Consider the following 14,390-nt stretch of genomic DNA (forward strand, 5'->3'; position numbering starts at 1 on the left):
TGAGATCCAAAGAGCTGTCACTATCAGTGAAGCAAGCCATCATTAGGCTGAAAAAACACAACAAACCCATCAGAGAGATAGCAAAAACATTAGGCGCGGCCAAAACAACTGCTTGAAAAATTCTTAAAAAGATTGAGCTCAGCAAGACCAAAAGACCCGGAAGACCACGGAAAACAACTGTGGTGGATGTCCGAAGAATTCTTTCCCTGGTGAAGAAAACACCCTTCACAACAGTTGACCAGATCAAGAACACTCTCCAGGAGGTAGGTGTATGTGTGTCAAAGTCAACCATCAGGAGAAGACTTCACCAGAGTGAATACAGAGGGTTCACCATAAGATGTAAACCATTGGTGAGCCTCAAAAACAGGAAGGCCAGATTAGTTTGCCAAACGACATCTAAAAAAGCCTTCACAGTTCTGGGACAACATCCTATGGACAGATGAGACCAAGATCAACTTGTACCAGAGTGATGGGAAGAGAAGAGTATGGAGAAGGAAAGGAGCTGCTCATGATCCTAAGCATACCACCTCATCAGTGAAGCATGGTGGTGGCAGTGTCATGGCGTGGACATGTATGGCTGCCAATGGAACTGCTTCTCTTGTATTTATTGATGATGTGACTGCTGACAAAAGCAGCAGGATGAATTCTGAAGTGTTTCGGGCAATATTATCTGCTCATATTCAGCCAAATGCTTCAGAACTCATTGGACGGTGCTTCACAGTGCAGATGGACAATGACCCAAAGCATACTGCAAAAGCAACCAAAGAGTTTTTTAAGGGAAAGAAGTGGAATGTTCTGCAATGGCCGAGTCAGTCACCGGACCTGAATCCGATTGAGCATTTCACCTGCTGAAGACAAAACTGAAGGGAAAATGCCCCAAGAACAAGCAGGAACTGAAGACAGTTGCAGTAGAGGCCTGGCAGAGCATCACCAGGGATGAAACCCAGCGTCTGGTGATGTCTATGCGTTCCAGACTTCAGGCTGTAATTGACTGCAAAGGATTTGCAACCAAGTATTAAAAAGTCAAAGTTTGATTTATGATTATTATTCTGTCCCATTACTTTTGGTCCCTTAACAAGTGGGAGGCACAGATGCAAACTGCTGTAATTCCTGCACCGTTCACCTGATTTGGACGTAAATAACCTCAAATTAAAGCTGACAGTCTGCAGGTAAAGCACATCTTGTTTGTTTGTTTTTTTTTCAAATCCATTGTGGTGGTGTATAGAGCCAAAAAATTTAGAATTGTGTCAATGTCCCAATATTTATGGACCTGACTGTATACCCTATTGGCATTTTAGGACTGTGTATAATATTAGGGGGAATTGAGATGACGGTGGCCCCTTAAGGCTGTATGCTGGAGAGTTCATATATTTTCGCTGGTGTCACAAACTTTCCAGGCAAGAAGAGACTGCAGTGAAAACTTTCAACCCTCCTCCTGGTCTGCACATACCATACTGTGCCGGTGTTGTTTCTGGGGTGGAAAAGAGTCCACGAAGTGGTTGTGTCAGGGTGCCACCTGCATTAGTGGTCTGGTGCACACATATCCACCCTGGGTCTATAATTGGGGGAATGTGGTATTTGGTGCCTGGATTGTATGTCTAATATGTCTGAGAACATTATCCATAGTGGATGTGGTGAATGTCTATGATAATCCCCAGTACACTATTTTCTAATATCGCAGTATCCCTCAAACTATTTTATTTGGATATTTCGCCCAAACCATAGGATAGAGGGCCCTGTAAGAATATGCCGCCCAAATATAGCAGGAAATTGTGGGCACAGGTCACCAAAAGGCAGGGCTGAAAGCAGCCCGCAAGCCAGAATGGAAAAATATCTCAAATCCCCAATATCTAAGTGATAAAGCAGCCCTAAATTAGAGCATTTGAGATACACTCTGGTGCTCCAAATCAATGTACCCCCAGGGAGTTAATATCCACGCGTGGTTGAGAGACTAGACACTGACACAGAAGCTGGTCAAAGCAATCTCTAATTTATTAAAGAAAGTAAGTGGTATATGTATCTTCAGAAAAGGGCAGTACTTTCTGAGGCCCAGGCATTATTCCATTGGCTCAAAAGGAATAAGAGATAAGAGAGAGGAGATAACACCCTGGCATCTGCGCACTGGGCCCTACTTTGGAATGTGAACTAATGTAAACATCTGGTTACCGTCGCCATTTTGTAATGGCTTCTATTCTAACAATAATACTGCATATGTCATATGTGACACTTCAAAGAGGTGCTTCTCTATAGGCAGTGAATATTATATACATATCATCGAGCCATATGATTGGCCTATGCACTCCTTCACACTCTATATACCTCCCTTGGGACACATGTACAAGGATGAGAAAACAGACACTTCTCCCAGCACAGCTCTTTGCCCCCCCCCCCCCTCCAGCCTTGAAACAAAGAGGGGGGTGGGGAAGCACTTGAAAAAGAAAAAGTTAACTCATTACAGTCCTAGAGATACAAAATATATAGAATAAAATTCACACATCTTTAACATAAGTCTAAAGGGGGAAAAAAACATTAGACCCAATAGAAGGTGGAGAGGATTTATTGCGGCGGTTGGAGAATGTGATGTGGATAAAGACCGCTTAGATATGATAGACAGGAAGCTGGCGGATATACTATGAGTAGTCAATCAGTGACAGACATTGCTACTACTGTGCAGTCAGTACTGACCGACATCACTTTAATTAGAAATGATATGAATAAAATTCGGGCCAAGATTAAAGAGATGGAAACGGGACTAGTTGAAGTAAAAAAGGATCAGGAGAATATGGGTGGGGTGTAATGGAAGAGGTTGACAAGGTAAATTGTGAACCAGATTGCGGGGTTGGGGGGACGGCGGGGTTGGTGTGGGAGGGAGCGCAGCCACGGTTGTCATCATGGGGTAAAGGACGATTCTCATATAAAACAAAATTAATTAAATGAACTATAAAGTTCTAACATGGAACGTACGAGGGCTAAGGGACACCTCCCCGCTGTTGCGCTGCTTGAAACCCACGCTTCATTGGAGATTCCGTTATACCTGCAGAAAAAATGGGCAAAATATCATTTTCACTCCTGTTTATCCTCATACTCCCGTGGGGTTAGCGTATATGTGAACCGCTGGAACATCAGATTGATAGCGATGGGAGATTTGTCTTCCTTCATGGCCGATGGAATTGTCGGATTTGTATATTGGCCTTTATATATATACACTCACCTAAAGAATTATTAGGACCACCATACTAATACGGTGTTGGACCCCCTTTTGCCTTCAGAACTGCCTTAATTCTACGTGGCATTGATTCCACAAGGTGCTGATAGCATTCTTTAGAAATGTTGGCCCATATTGATAGGATAGCATCTTGCAGTTGATGGAGATTTGAGGGATGCACATCCAGGGCACGAAGCTCCCGTTCCACCACATCCCAAAGATGCTCTATTGGGTTGAGATCTGGTGACTGTGGGGCCATTTTAGTACAGTGAACTCATTGTCATGTTCAAGAAACCAATGTGAGATGATTGGAGCTTTGTGACATGGTGCATTATCCTGCTGGAAGTAGCCATCAGAGGATGGATACATGTTCTCATTCTGTTTACGCCAAATTCGGACTCTACCATTTGAATGTCTCAACAGAAATCGAGACTCATCAGACCAGGCAACATTTTTCCAGTCTTCAACAGTCCAATTTTGGTGAGCTTGTGCAAATTGTAGCCTCTTTTTCCTATTTGTAGTGGAGATGAGTGGTACCCGGTGGGGTCTTCTGCTGTTGTAGCCCATCCGCCTCAAGGTTGTGAGTGTTGTGGCTTCACAAATGCTTTGCTGCAGACCTCGGTTGTAACGAGTGGTTATTTCAGTCAACGTTGCTCTTCTATCAGCTTGAATCAGTCGGCCCATTCTCCTCTGACCTCTAGCATCCACAAGGCATTTTTGCCCACAGAACTGCCGCATACTGGATGTTTTTCCCTTTTCACACCATTCTTTGTAAACCCTAGAAATGGTTGTGCGTGAAAATCCCAGTAACTGAGCAGATTGTGAAATACTCAGACCGGCCCGTCTGGCACCAACAACCATGCCACGCTCAAAACTGCTTAAATCACCTTTCTTTCCCATTCTGACATTCAGTTTGGAGTTCAGGAGATTGTCTTGACCAGGAGCACCCCCCTAAATGCATCGAAGCAACTGCCATGTGATTGGTTGACTAGATAATTGCATTAATGAGAAATAGAACAGGTGTTCCTAATAATTCTTTAGGTGAGTGTATATCCCCCCTCCATTTGCCATGGTAGTCCTTAACCAACTAGCAACGTTTGTACATAATACAGAGCGGTTTCCGGTATTAGTATCGGGGGATTTTACTTGTGTAATGGACCCCGAAATGGATAGAGTCTCTAAATATAACGGGATGCAGGGAAAACAGTCATTACTTCGGGGGTTCTGTCAGGAAATGGGGCTAATAGACACTTGGCGGGGGCTATACGGCAACAGTAAGGTATTCTCAGGTTATAGCGAGACATATATGGCCGTGTCAAGGATCGACCTAGCTTTGGCCAACAGTGATACGATAGCTTTAATTGCCAAAATGAAATATGAGGCACATGGAATATCGGACCACTCGCCGATTCTGATGGTTATCAAGGAGAGGGATCAAAACACATGTGTAAGACCATTCAGACTCAACCCACATTGGATATCTATTATAAAAGATCATGACTCGATAAGTAAGGAATTATCCCAATTTTGGACGCAAAATATTGCATCAACCCACATTCATTTTGTGTGGGACGCGATGAAAGCGTTTCTACGCAGCCTGTATTACAGCATAATCAGAGTAAAAAAAAAAAGCAGAGTTTCGTAAAGGAGAGAAAGGTCTGGAGGAGAATGTAAAACAGCTGGAGGTAAGCCGGATACAAAGTAAGGACGAGAGTAGTCGGGTCCAGCTTAAAATAGCCAAAGACAAATACACAAACTTCATGACGAACAAGGCACAAAATACGTTGTTTTTCCAAGGCTATGACCGTTATAGTGAGACCGGCAAACCAGGGAAATGACGAGCTTCGATAATATCAAATCAACGAGGCTCCAAGAAAATTAGGCAGATCCAAACAAGCGATGGGCAGATAACAGATAACCCCGGTGGAAATTGCAGGAGAATTTGTAAAATATATTAATATAAGAGACAAACGAAAAAGCGGCACCTACAGAACGTTCTCTGCAGCACTAATATCCCCTCACTTTCAGAGCAGGATGTGGCATCCCTGAACTCCCCGATACTCTGGAGCGAGCGGCAGGGATCTTCATCACCGGGGTCGGACGGTCTCCCGTTTGACATATACACGTGTCATGGGGAGGTCCTCCTGCCTAGGCTACTGCAGGTATTAAATGAATCCCGGTCTGTGGGGAAATTGCCTGCATCATTAATGGAAGCTACCATCACATCCATTTTGAAGAAAGGGAAAGATTGGAACAATGTGGAGTCAGATCGCCCCATATCGTTACTTAACATAGACTATAAGATAGTTGCCAAACTGTTAGCAAATCGACTAAAAAGAGTGATAAAGGGGTTAGTGCATGTAGATCAGACAAGGTTTATCCCAGGGCGGCAGATCCAGACTAATATTCGTAGAACATTTCCGAATATACAGATTGGGGGAAGGGGGGGACACCACTACATCCTATCCCTAGACGCCGCTAAGGCCTTTGACAGGGTGGAGTGGTCCTTCCTCCGGCAGACCATGCATAGGATGAATCTGGGAAACGGCTTCATAGATCTGATTCCAATGTTGTATTGTCAGCCAACAGCGAGAGTCAGGATTGACGGGGTAGCTTCTCCCACCATCCTCCTGCAGCGCGGTACTCGACAGGGTTGCCCCCTCTACCCCCCTACTCTTTACAACCTTCATGGAACCCCTCGCTTGCAGAATTAGAGCGGATGACGAAATAAAGGGATTTGGGGGGAAAAGACAAGATTAGTTTATATGCGGACGACATTTTGTTGCATCTACACGACGGTTGGAAAAGCGTCCCCCGCGTTATTCAGATAATTGGTGAGTTTGGTCTGTTAGCGGGTTATGAGATTGACTGGTCCAAATCCGTTCTTCTTCCTTTGAAGCGCAGTGCCCCACAAAGAGATATTAAAGTCAAGGTATTATCGCCCTCGGACTATATGGAGCACCCGGGGATAAAGATCGGTGGGCAGTTACAGGATTACAATAGACTAAATGTTATCCCTACGATAAACAAAATAAAAGGAGGTGGTCAACGTTTGGCAGAAATCGCCCCTCTCACCGCTGATATTGTACAAGGTTGGCACCTGTGCCATCTGGATTGAAGATAATTTCTTCGATTTGATGGAGAGATCGATCAACGACCTGATTTGGGGCAGAAAAAGGGTGCGAATCAAACTAAGATATCGGTGGCTAGCCGAAATCGATGGTGGCCTTGGCCTACCATATTTTCAGGGATACTATCTGTGTTCACAACTTCAATGGTGTATTAATTCTGGGGAAAGTTTTCTGATACCGTATCTTACTGAAAAACACAATCGCTCCATACAGAATATATTTAGTATACTTGAATCCGGCTGCTTGGGCGGCAGGGAAGATACCTGCCCTATAAGCACAATGCTTCAGAAAGTATGGAATAAGACCAAGTCCATTTTGAAGGTTACACATGCCCTGCCCTTCACCCCTCTTTGGGATAATGCATATTTACTACATGAATTTCGGGCACTAAATGAAAATAACTACTGGAGTCGGAGAGGCATCACTACGCTGTCACACATTTGCACATTAGGGAAACTAAAACCCTTCGTGGAATTACTCCATGACACACCAGTCACGGCTTTAAATGGTTTTAGATATGCCCAACTTAAGCATGCATTCGAACACACAAGTAATAAAACCTTGCATAAAATTACCACGCAACCACTTTTAGACTTTTGTTACACATAATTCGGCAATAAGCTTAAAATGTCACAAATATATGCCAGATTACAAAAAGAACTAGTTAAGGTCACGAAATTCAAAAGTATGGGAAAATGGGAAGCAGATTTAGGGACACGTAATGCACTTCAGTGGGGAGAAGTCTACCAAAACATTAGTCAACATAGGCTGATACAGTATAAAATAGTACACCGGTTATACTATACCCCGGCGCTCCTCTCCAGAATGTAAGAGAACAAGTAGAAAGAATTTTGTTGCCTGAAATGTCTAAGTCCGGAAGCCGGATATATTCATTTGTTATGGAGCTGTCCAATTATCAGCAATTTTGGCAAAGTATATTTCAGGCAAAAAGGTTAAGAGGTACAACAAAATTAGTACCCACGATTGAGTTCGCCATATTCGGTATACCTCCCCAGGATAGCAAATATAAGATCTCAAAAAGCGAACAGCTCCGGTGGCTGAAGGGGTTATTATTGGCCAAGGTTCTGATCCTCAGGAACTGGGGTCGAGAGAAGGCCCCCGGCCTGGAAGAATGGAAAAGATATATGTGCAGAATAAGGCTGGGTTCACACTTGAGCGTTTTACAGCGCGTTCAAACGCGCTGTAAAACGCTCAACACATGAAAACCAATGCTTCCCTATGGCCCTGGTTCTCACTTGAGCGTTTTACAGCGCGTTTGAACGCGCTGAAAAACGCCCTACGCTCAAACAAGTTTTTGAGCTTCTTTGGGGCGTTTTGACGCGCGTTTGTGGCCATAGGACACTGCAGTCAATCACACAAACGCACGTCAAACGCGCGTTTACTATTGCAAAAAACGCGCATAAAAACGCGCATATCAAATATGCTCAGGTCTGAACCCAGCCTAAAGGAATTTTAACGTATTAAATATAAAAAGAGGGAAAGCAACGGATTCTATGGGAAAAGACCTGGATGGGGTGGGATTGATAAGGTCGTCAGTCACTTATGTAGTAAGTGCGGACTAGATAAAAAATTTTTTATATATATATATATATATATAGTTGGAATCGTCCAGTATTTTTTGTTTATGTACCCGAGATTATTGTGTTTTAGTTCTGTGTATTGTATCTTTATGCGTTTTCCTCTTTTGTTCTCTGGTCGTCTTATGGTCTGTACGTTTTAGAGTTTTAATATATATATGTAGACAATGAGATGTCGTGTACTTTCACAAATTATTGTCCCCTCCTATTGTTTGTTTTTTGTTTGTAAAAAATAAAAAATTTTTTATATATATATATATATAATATATATATATATATATATATATATATATATATATATATATATATACACAAAAAAAATTTTGCATAAACCACTGTGTGAACGCCCCCTTAAAGGCTATGTACAACTTTTTAATTTTTATTTTATTATTTCATTGTACTCCTTTTTTCAAATGGTCTTTAACATATGGAGTCCTTTTTTCTGTACAGAGCTGAGATGCTCTAGTAACAGCTTCTGGATTTTTTCTCTTTTCCAGTCAGTTGGGGAGCCGATGGGCTCCTTATCTCTGACATTACAAACACTCATTATAACTCAGTTCTTATCTTACTGATAAGAATGTAGCAGAAATAAGTGTTTGTGACCTCTTAGTAGTTCAGAGATTGGTACTTTCACTTTCGTCATCTAGGTCAGTGATGGGCAAACTGCGGCTCTCCAGATGTTGTAAAACTACAAATCCCATCATGCCCTGCTGTAGGCTGATAGCTGTAGGTATACTGGGAGTTGTCGTTTTACAACAGCTGGAGAGCCGCAGTTTGCCCATCCCTGATCTAGGTCACACAGTTAGGAAAAAAAAAACAGTTAACCCTTTGTGACAGAATGGCTCAATATTTTTAATAACGGTCAATTGAAAATATGATTTTTAGCCAAAAATGAGTAAAATGTCTCTGAACATGTTCATAGCCTTTAAGTGCATCTTTTTAGGCAGGTCTATCACATTAATAAACTCTTCTCTGTTCAGTGTTCCTCTACATCAGGTATGCCCCACCTGCAGCACAACTACAACTCCCAGCATGCCTGGCCATCCTAGAGCTATTAGGGCATGCTAGGGGTTGTGGTTTTAGAACAGCTGGAGTACCGCAGGTAGAGGATCGCTGCTCTACATTATTTCTCAGAACTCTATCCCTTCTTCCTACAGTATCTGTATCCCCCGCACACACAGATGGCTGTAAAGAACAAGCCCTTTTACCCCTTGTGCCCCCCTCCCCCATCTACTCGTACCAGCAGGGGCCTCAGTCCTATTGAACTGTTAGTTTGTAATTTCTATATATATGTAACCTCCGATTGTACAGTGCTACGAATATGTTGGCGCTATATATATATATATTTCACGTCACGTCTGCTTGCATCATCATTCTGGGGTCATATTAAAAATACCGGGAAAAAAAAACAAAAAAAACACAGAAAATTTAAAGATTAACTCCTCTTTATTAAAAAGGTGAAATTACAAAAATGTATCTACTTAAAATACTGTTTATTTGTGATCGGACATGAATTAGCAATACAACTATCAGCAATTTCCAGGGTAGCGTATATATACGGTATATTTCCACAGGACAGGTTCTCAAAATGGCTCATTGTTTACGCTGAAGCAGGTATATAGCGGCATTTGCAGGGGGAGGGGTAAAAGGTGCATATAGCAGGAGACTGCATTTTTTAAAAAATATTTCTGCACTTTGCATACATATAGATATATTTTATATAGACATTTCTGTATACATTTTATCATTTAGAAAACGTTATGTGGAGCATCGTTCACAGACTCTCGTTCCTACTGTTGTAAAACAAAAAAATGAAAAAACTTAAAAAAAAAAAAAAAAACACACACAAGATAAATCGATGTAAAAGGCATCCGACAGAAAACACAGGAGTCACATCGATTTTGCAACTAGGAAAAAGATGGATTTTTTTCACACGTTCAGTTTTGTCCAGTATATATCCAGAGTAGAGAGAAAACACAGTGAAAGAGAACAATTAACTTTTTAGCAATATTTGTCGCTTGAAACAAACAATTCATACATCTCAGTGCGGCTGCGCATTAAAGCACACCTGTCTTGGGTGATCTATACATTAGGAAGATTCGAAAAAAGAAAAAGAAAAAAAACGTGAAAAACAAATTAAAAAAAAGTTTGAAAAAAAGTGAAGAAAAAAATATGAATATTTGAAGAAAAAAAATCCAAAAACCTAAACTAAAATCACTTACGAAAAAAAAAAAAAAAAAAATTTATTTTTTTTCAAACCTAAACATTCTAATAAACTGTTGAGTAAAATGAAGATTAAAATTCTCCCATAAAAGCAGCACCATGGTAATGAAAGTGAATTTTTTTCTTTAAAAAAGGCAGATGATATCATTAGGTTTAGGGCTCGCGCACACTAACATATCTTCATTCCGTGTCCCTTCCGTATTTTTTGCGGACCGTATACGGAACCATTCATTTCAATGGCTCCGCAAAAAAAAAAAAAAAAAATGAAGTTACTCCGTGTGCATAAAGTTTCCGTATATGTCCGTATTTCCGTTCCGCAAAAAAATAGAACATGTCTGCATTACGGACAAGGATAGGAATGTTCTATTAGGGGCCAGCTGTCCCGTTCCGCTAAATACAGAATGCACACGGACGTCATCCGTATTTTTTGCGGACTGAAAGATACTTACGGTCGTGTGCATGAGGCCTTATAATGACTATGTTTATATGTAAAAAAAATAAAATTAAAAAAAATATGTAAAGCGTTCTACTATCAGTAGTCTGGGATTCAAATATATCTTTTTTAAATTCATTAAAAAAGTGATTTTTAAAAAATTAATTTATGGTTAATTGTGGTATTTAAAGAGGAGGGGGGGGGGGTCTATACCAGAGGGCGACATTCATGTATACATTTTTATGCGGTATTTTTTATTTATTTGACATGCAATTTGCATAACCTCAAGAAGTAACAGGCTCTCAAAAAAAATAAAAAAATTTAAATTGTAACAAAAATAATGGTCACCTATCAGAGGGGGAAGCTGCCTATGGATACAGAGCCAAAAAACGTAGGATTAGGTTTCTGAAGGAAACTATAAAATTTGTCGTGTCCGGTAATGTTATTGCAGGACCCATAAACCATCGGGTGGCATCGGCCAGGAAAGCTGGGTCTACTGGTAAATTCTGCACCCGTTTTGTTTTTTTCCCCTTTACATTTGGCCAGCGTCCTACAGTTTAATACCCCAGACCTACCTGGTTCTGTAGTGATCCATGTCCATGAGGGGTGTGGGTGGTTCAAGTCTCACCCACTTTAAACCAGCCTTTTGCGACTCTTCAACATTCAAACTAATGACCCTTAAAAATAAAAAATAAATAAAAAAACACCACCTCCTCCTCACTTGCACGGCCTCCTATCCTCTACAGCATCCTAGCTAAATGTCTCATTCATTACCCGACCATCTCAGTGTCAAGAACCTACTGAAACGCTGTCTATCCAAGTCGCCACCTTTGCAGAAATTTTTTAAAAATGTTAATTATTATTTTTTTATATATTTTTTATTCTGTGGAAAAAAATACCTACGGTAAAAAAAAAAAAAAAAAAAAATTAAACTAATTTCTAAAACCAATTCAAATTCTGCGGTATTCCCTAGAAATGTGACAGCATGTGCAAATTATTATAAAAATATCTTTTTTTATATTTATTCACGAGAATATATTTAAATATTAGACATTATACATTTAAATATTATTCTTGTGTTTGGTTCAAGTTGTATATTTCATACAAAAATTAAAATGGGATGTCTTTTTTTTTCAAAAATAAGGCCCGTGTGGTCATTTTTTTTACATGAAATTTGGATGGTTTCCAAAAAATACACAAAAAAAAATATATTTTTTTTTTAACGCCACTGCTTTGTAACATCAGTAAGGACGCTTCCTCCTGCTTGTGCAATATAGTTTTAGTTTTAAAGAAGCCCTTTGGCAGCAAATAGTTAAATACATGTATTTGGCAAGGAAAAAAAATTCAATTTCATTTTTTTAAAATATAAAAATGTTTAATTCCACGTCTCCCCCCCCCCGCCCGATATTCAAGCCTAAAATTTCCAGTCTGCAGCCAAATCTACAGAAATGCATCATAGAGGATACGCAGGAGATTCCAGCTAAACCAGTGTGGTTGTACCCTGCGGTATTACATGGCGAAGCATTATCCGTCCTCAGAGAGGAGGTAAATCGGTGGGATTTAGCGCAGACCCCTCCCCCCCAAAACCATTTTCCCCGGGGTCCGGCCTGTGCCCCTACAATAAAATCCCACAGAGATTTTATATTCCAGTTTAAATTTTTTCCAGCTGCTAAAAAAAAAAAATTCATAAGAAAAACCTCCTCAAATTAAATGGTTAAAATTCTCCAGGTGCATATAATTGGCGCATGCCGCCATCTTTACTGTGTGCATAATAGAAGATCTGTAAAAAAAAAATTGTTTTATGTCTTTTGTAGCATAAAAAAATTAAAATGCACAAAAATCATGAGCTGGTTTTGTGATCGTCCCGCTTAAGGAGGGGCGGAGCTTCCTCTGGCGTTCCGGGCAGATGGGTGGAGTAAAAAGCTCATGGCGGCTGCTGGAGGCGAGGGCTTTGTACAGCAAACAGAGAAAAGCAGGAGAATGGCTGCATCCTGGAGACCCCAATGTCTCAGATCTGAACAGCGCCCCCCCCTGCAGCATGAAAACAGGTTTCACGTACTAAACCCCCCAAAAAGGGGATCCCCCCCCATTCCCATGAACCGGGGGTTATGCCTCCAGCTTCTCCTTCTTTTTATTCTTCTTCAAGAAGGACGGGGTGCGGAATTTCTTCTTCTTCTTATTGGGGGACTTGGAAGGAGACCCTTCGGGAGTCAGCTCCCCCTCGATGAACTTCTCGGTGCTCCGCAGCGTGATTTCTAAGTGTTCCCCCATGTTCAGCTGACTGACACGGATGGTCAGATCCTCCTCTTCATCGTGCTTGCTGCCATCTTTGCCGTTTAACACAATGGGAGAGTCCTTCTGGAACACAGAGTCCTCAAGAGGGTCTGAGAGGGTGAAAATGTAATGTGAGTGGGGGGGACAAAAAAAACCTCCAAATACAGGACAGCTACACTAATATTGAGCAATTACACAAGAGGGAGCTCACAGCATAAAGATGTATATTCTGCCTATAGCCACCACTAGGGGAAGTTCACTGGATAGAGATGCATACATATTTCTCCTGCAACCACCACTAGGGGGACCTCACTGCCTACAGATGTATACATATTTCTCCTGCAACCACCACTAGGGGGACCTCACTGCCGACAGATGCATACATATTCTGCCTGCAGCCACCACTAGGAGGAGCTGACAGGATACACATGTATACATATTTCTCCTGCAATCATCACTAGGGAGACCTCACTGCCTACAGATGCATACATATTTCTCCTGCAACCACCACAAGGGGGACCTCACTGCCTACAGATGCATACATATTCTGCCTGCAGCCACCACTAGGAGGCGCTCACAGGATACACATGTACATATATTCTGCCTGCAACCACCACTAGGAGGAGCCCATTGCCTACAGATGCATATATATTCTGCCAGCTGCCACCACTAGGGGGAGCTAACTTAGGTTTATTTTGAATTGAGTTCAAAATAAGCTGTCTGCAGTGAGCTCCCCCTAGTCATGGTTGCAGGCAGAATTTACACACATGGGTATCCAGTGAGCTCCCCCTAGGCAGAAGAATTGTACTGTAATACTCCATCCAAGTCATGGACAGGTGTGGAGCTGTTTCTGGAATAAGGGCTCATTCACACTTGCGTTGTCCGGATCCGTCGTGTTCTCCATTTGCCAGAAGTGCCCGCCGGATCCGTAACACCGCAAGTGAACTGAAAGCATTTGAAGACGGATCCGTCTTCAAAATGCGTTCAGTGTTACTATGGCACCCAGGACGCTATTAAAGTCCTGGTTGCCATAGTAGTAGTGGGTAGCGGAGGAGCGGTATACTCACCGTCCGTGCAGCTCCCCGGGCGCTCCAGAATGACGTCAGGGCGCCCCATGCGCATGGATGACGTGATCCATGTGATCACGTCATCCATGCGCGTGGGGCGCCCTGAAGTCACTCTGAAGCGCCCCGGGAGCCGCACGGACGGTAAGTATACCGCTCCCCACTACACTTACCATGGCTGCCAGGACTTTAGCGTCCCGGCAGCCATGGTAACCATTCAGAAAAAGCTAAACGTCGGATCCGGTAATGCGCCGAAACAACGTTTAGCTTAAGGCCGGATACGGATTAATGCCTTTCAATGGACATGAATTCCGGATCCGGCCTTGCGGCAAGTGTTCAGGATTTTTGGCCGGAGCAAAAAGCGCAGCATGCTGCGGTATTTTCTCCGGCCAAAAAACGTTCCTGTCCGGAACTGAAGACATCCTGATGCATCCTGAACGGATTTCTCTCCATTCAGAATGC

General features: G+C 42.0%; 1 protein-coding gene and 1 long non-coding RNA gene across 7 annotated transcripts in view; both read right to left on the reverse strand.

Moving 5' to 3' along the window:
- Positions 1 to 9,365: 9,365 nt before the first annotated feature.
- Positions 9,366 to 10,455, reverse strand: LOC121003945. Its single transcript, XR_005779627.1, has 2 exons — positions 10,194 to 10,455; positions 9,366 to 10,137 (listed from the first exon to the last, which is right to left on the reverse strand). It is a non-coding gene; the product is annotated as an uncharacterized LOC121003945 (long non-coding RNA).
- A 650-nt stretch (positions 10,456 to 11,105) lies between these two features.
- ADD3 (adducin 3) overlaps positions 11,106 to 14,390 on the reverse strand; it is a 55,555-nt gene continuing 52,270 nt past the window's right edge. For all 6 annotated transcript variants that reach the window (XM_040435385.1, XM_040435386.1, XM_040435382.1 and 3 more), the window contains one exon: positions 11,106 to 12,974. In XM_040435385.1, coding sequence (XP_040291319.1) covers positions 12,697 to 12,974 — 278 coding nt within the window. In that variant the 3' untranslated portion in view covers positions 11,106 to 12,696. The remainder of the gene's footprint in view (positions 12,975 to 14,390) is intronic.

The sequence above is a fragment of the Bufo bufo genome, chromosome 6 (assembly GCF_905171765.1).
Source record: "Bufo bufo chromosome 6, aBufBuf1.1, whole genome shotgun sequence".
Classification (NCBI taxonomy): Eukaryota; Metazoa; Chordata; class Amphibia; order Anura; family Bufonidae; genus Bufo; species Bufo bufo.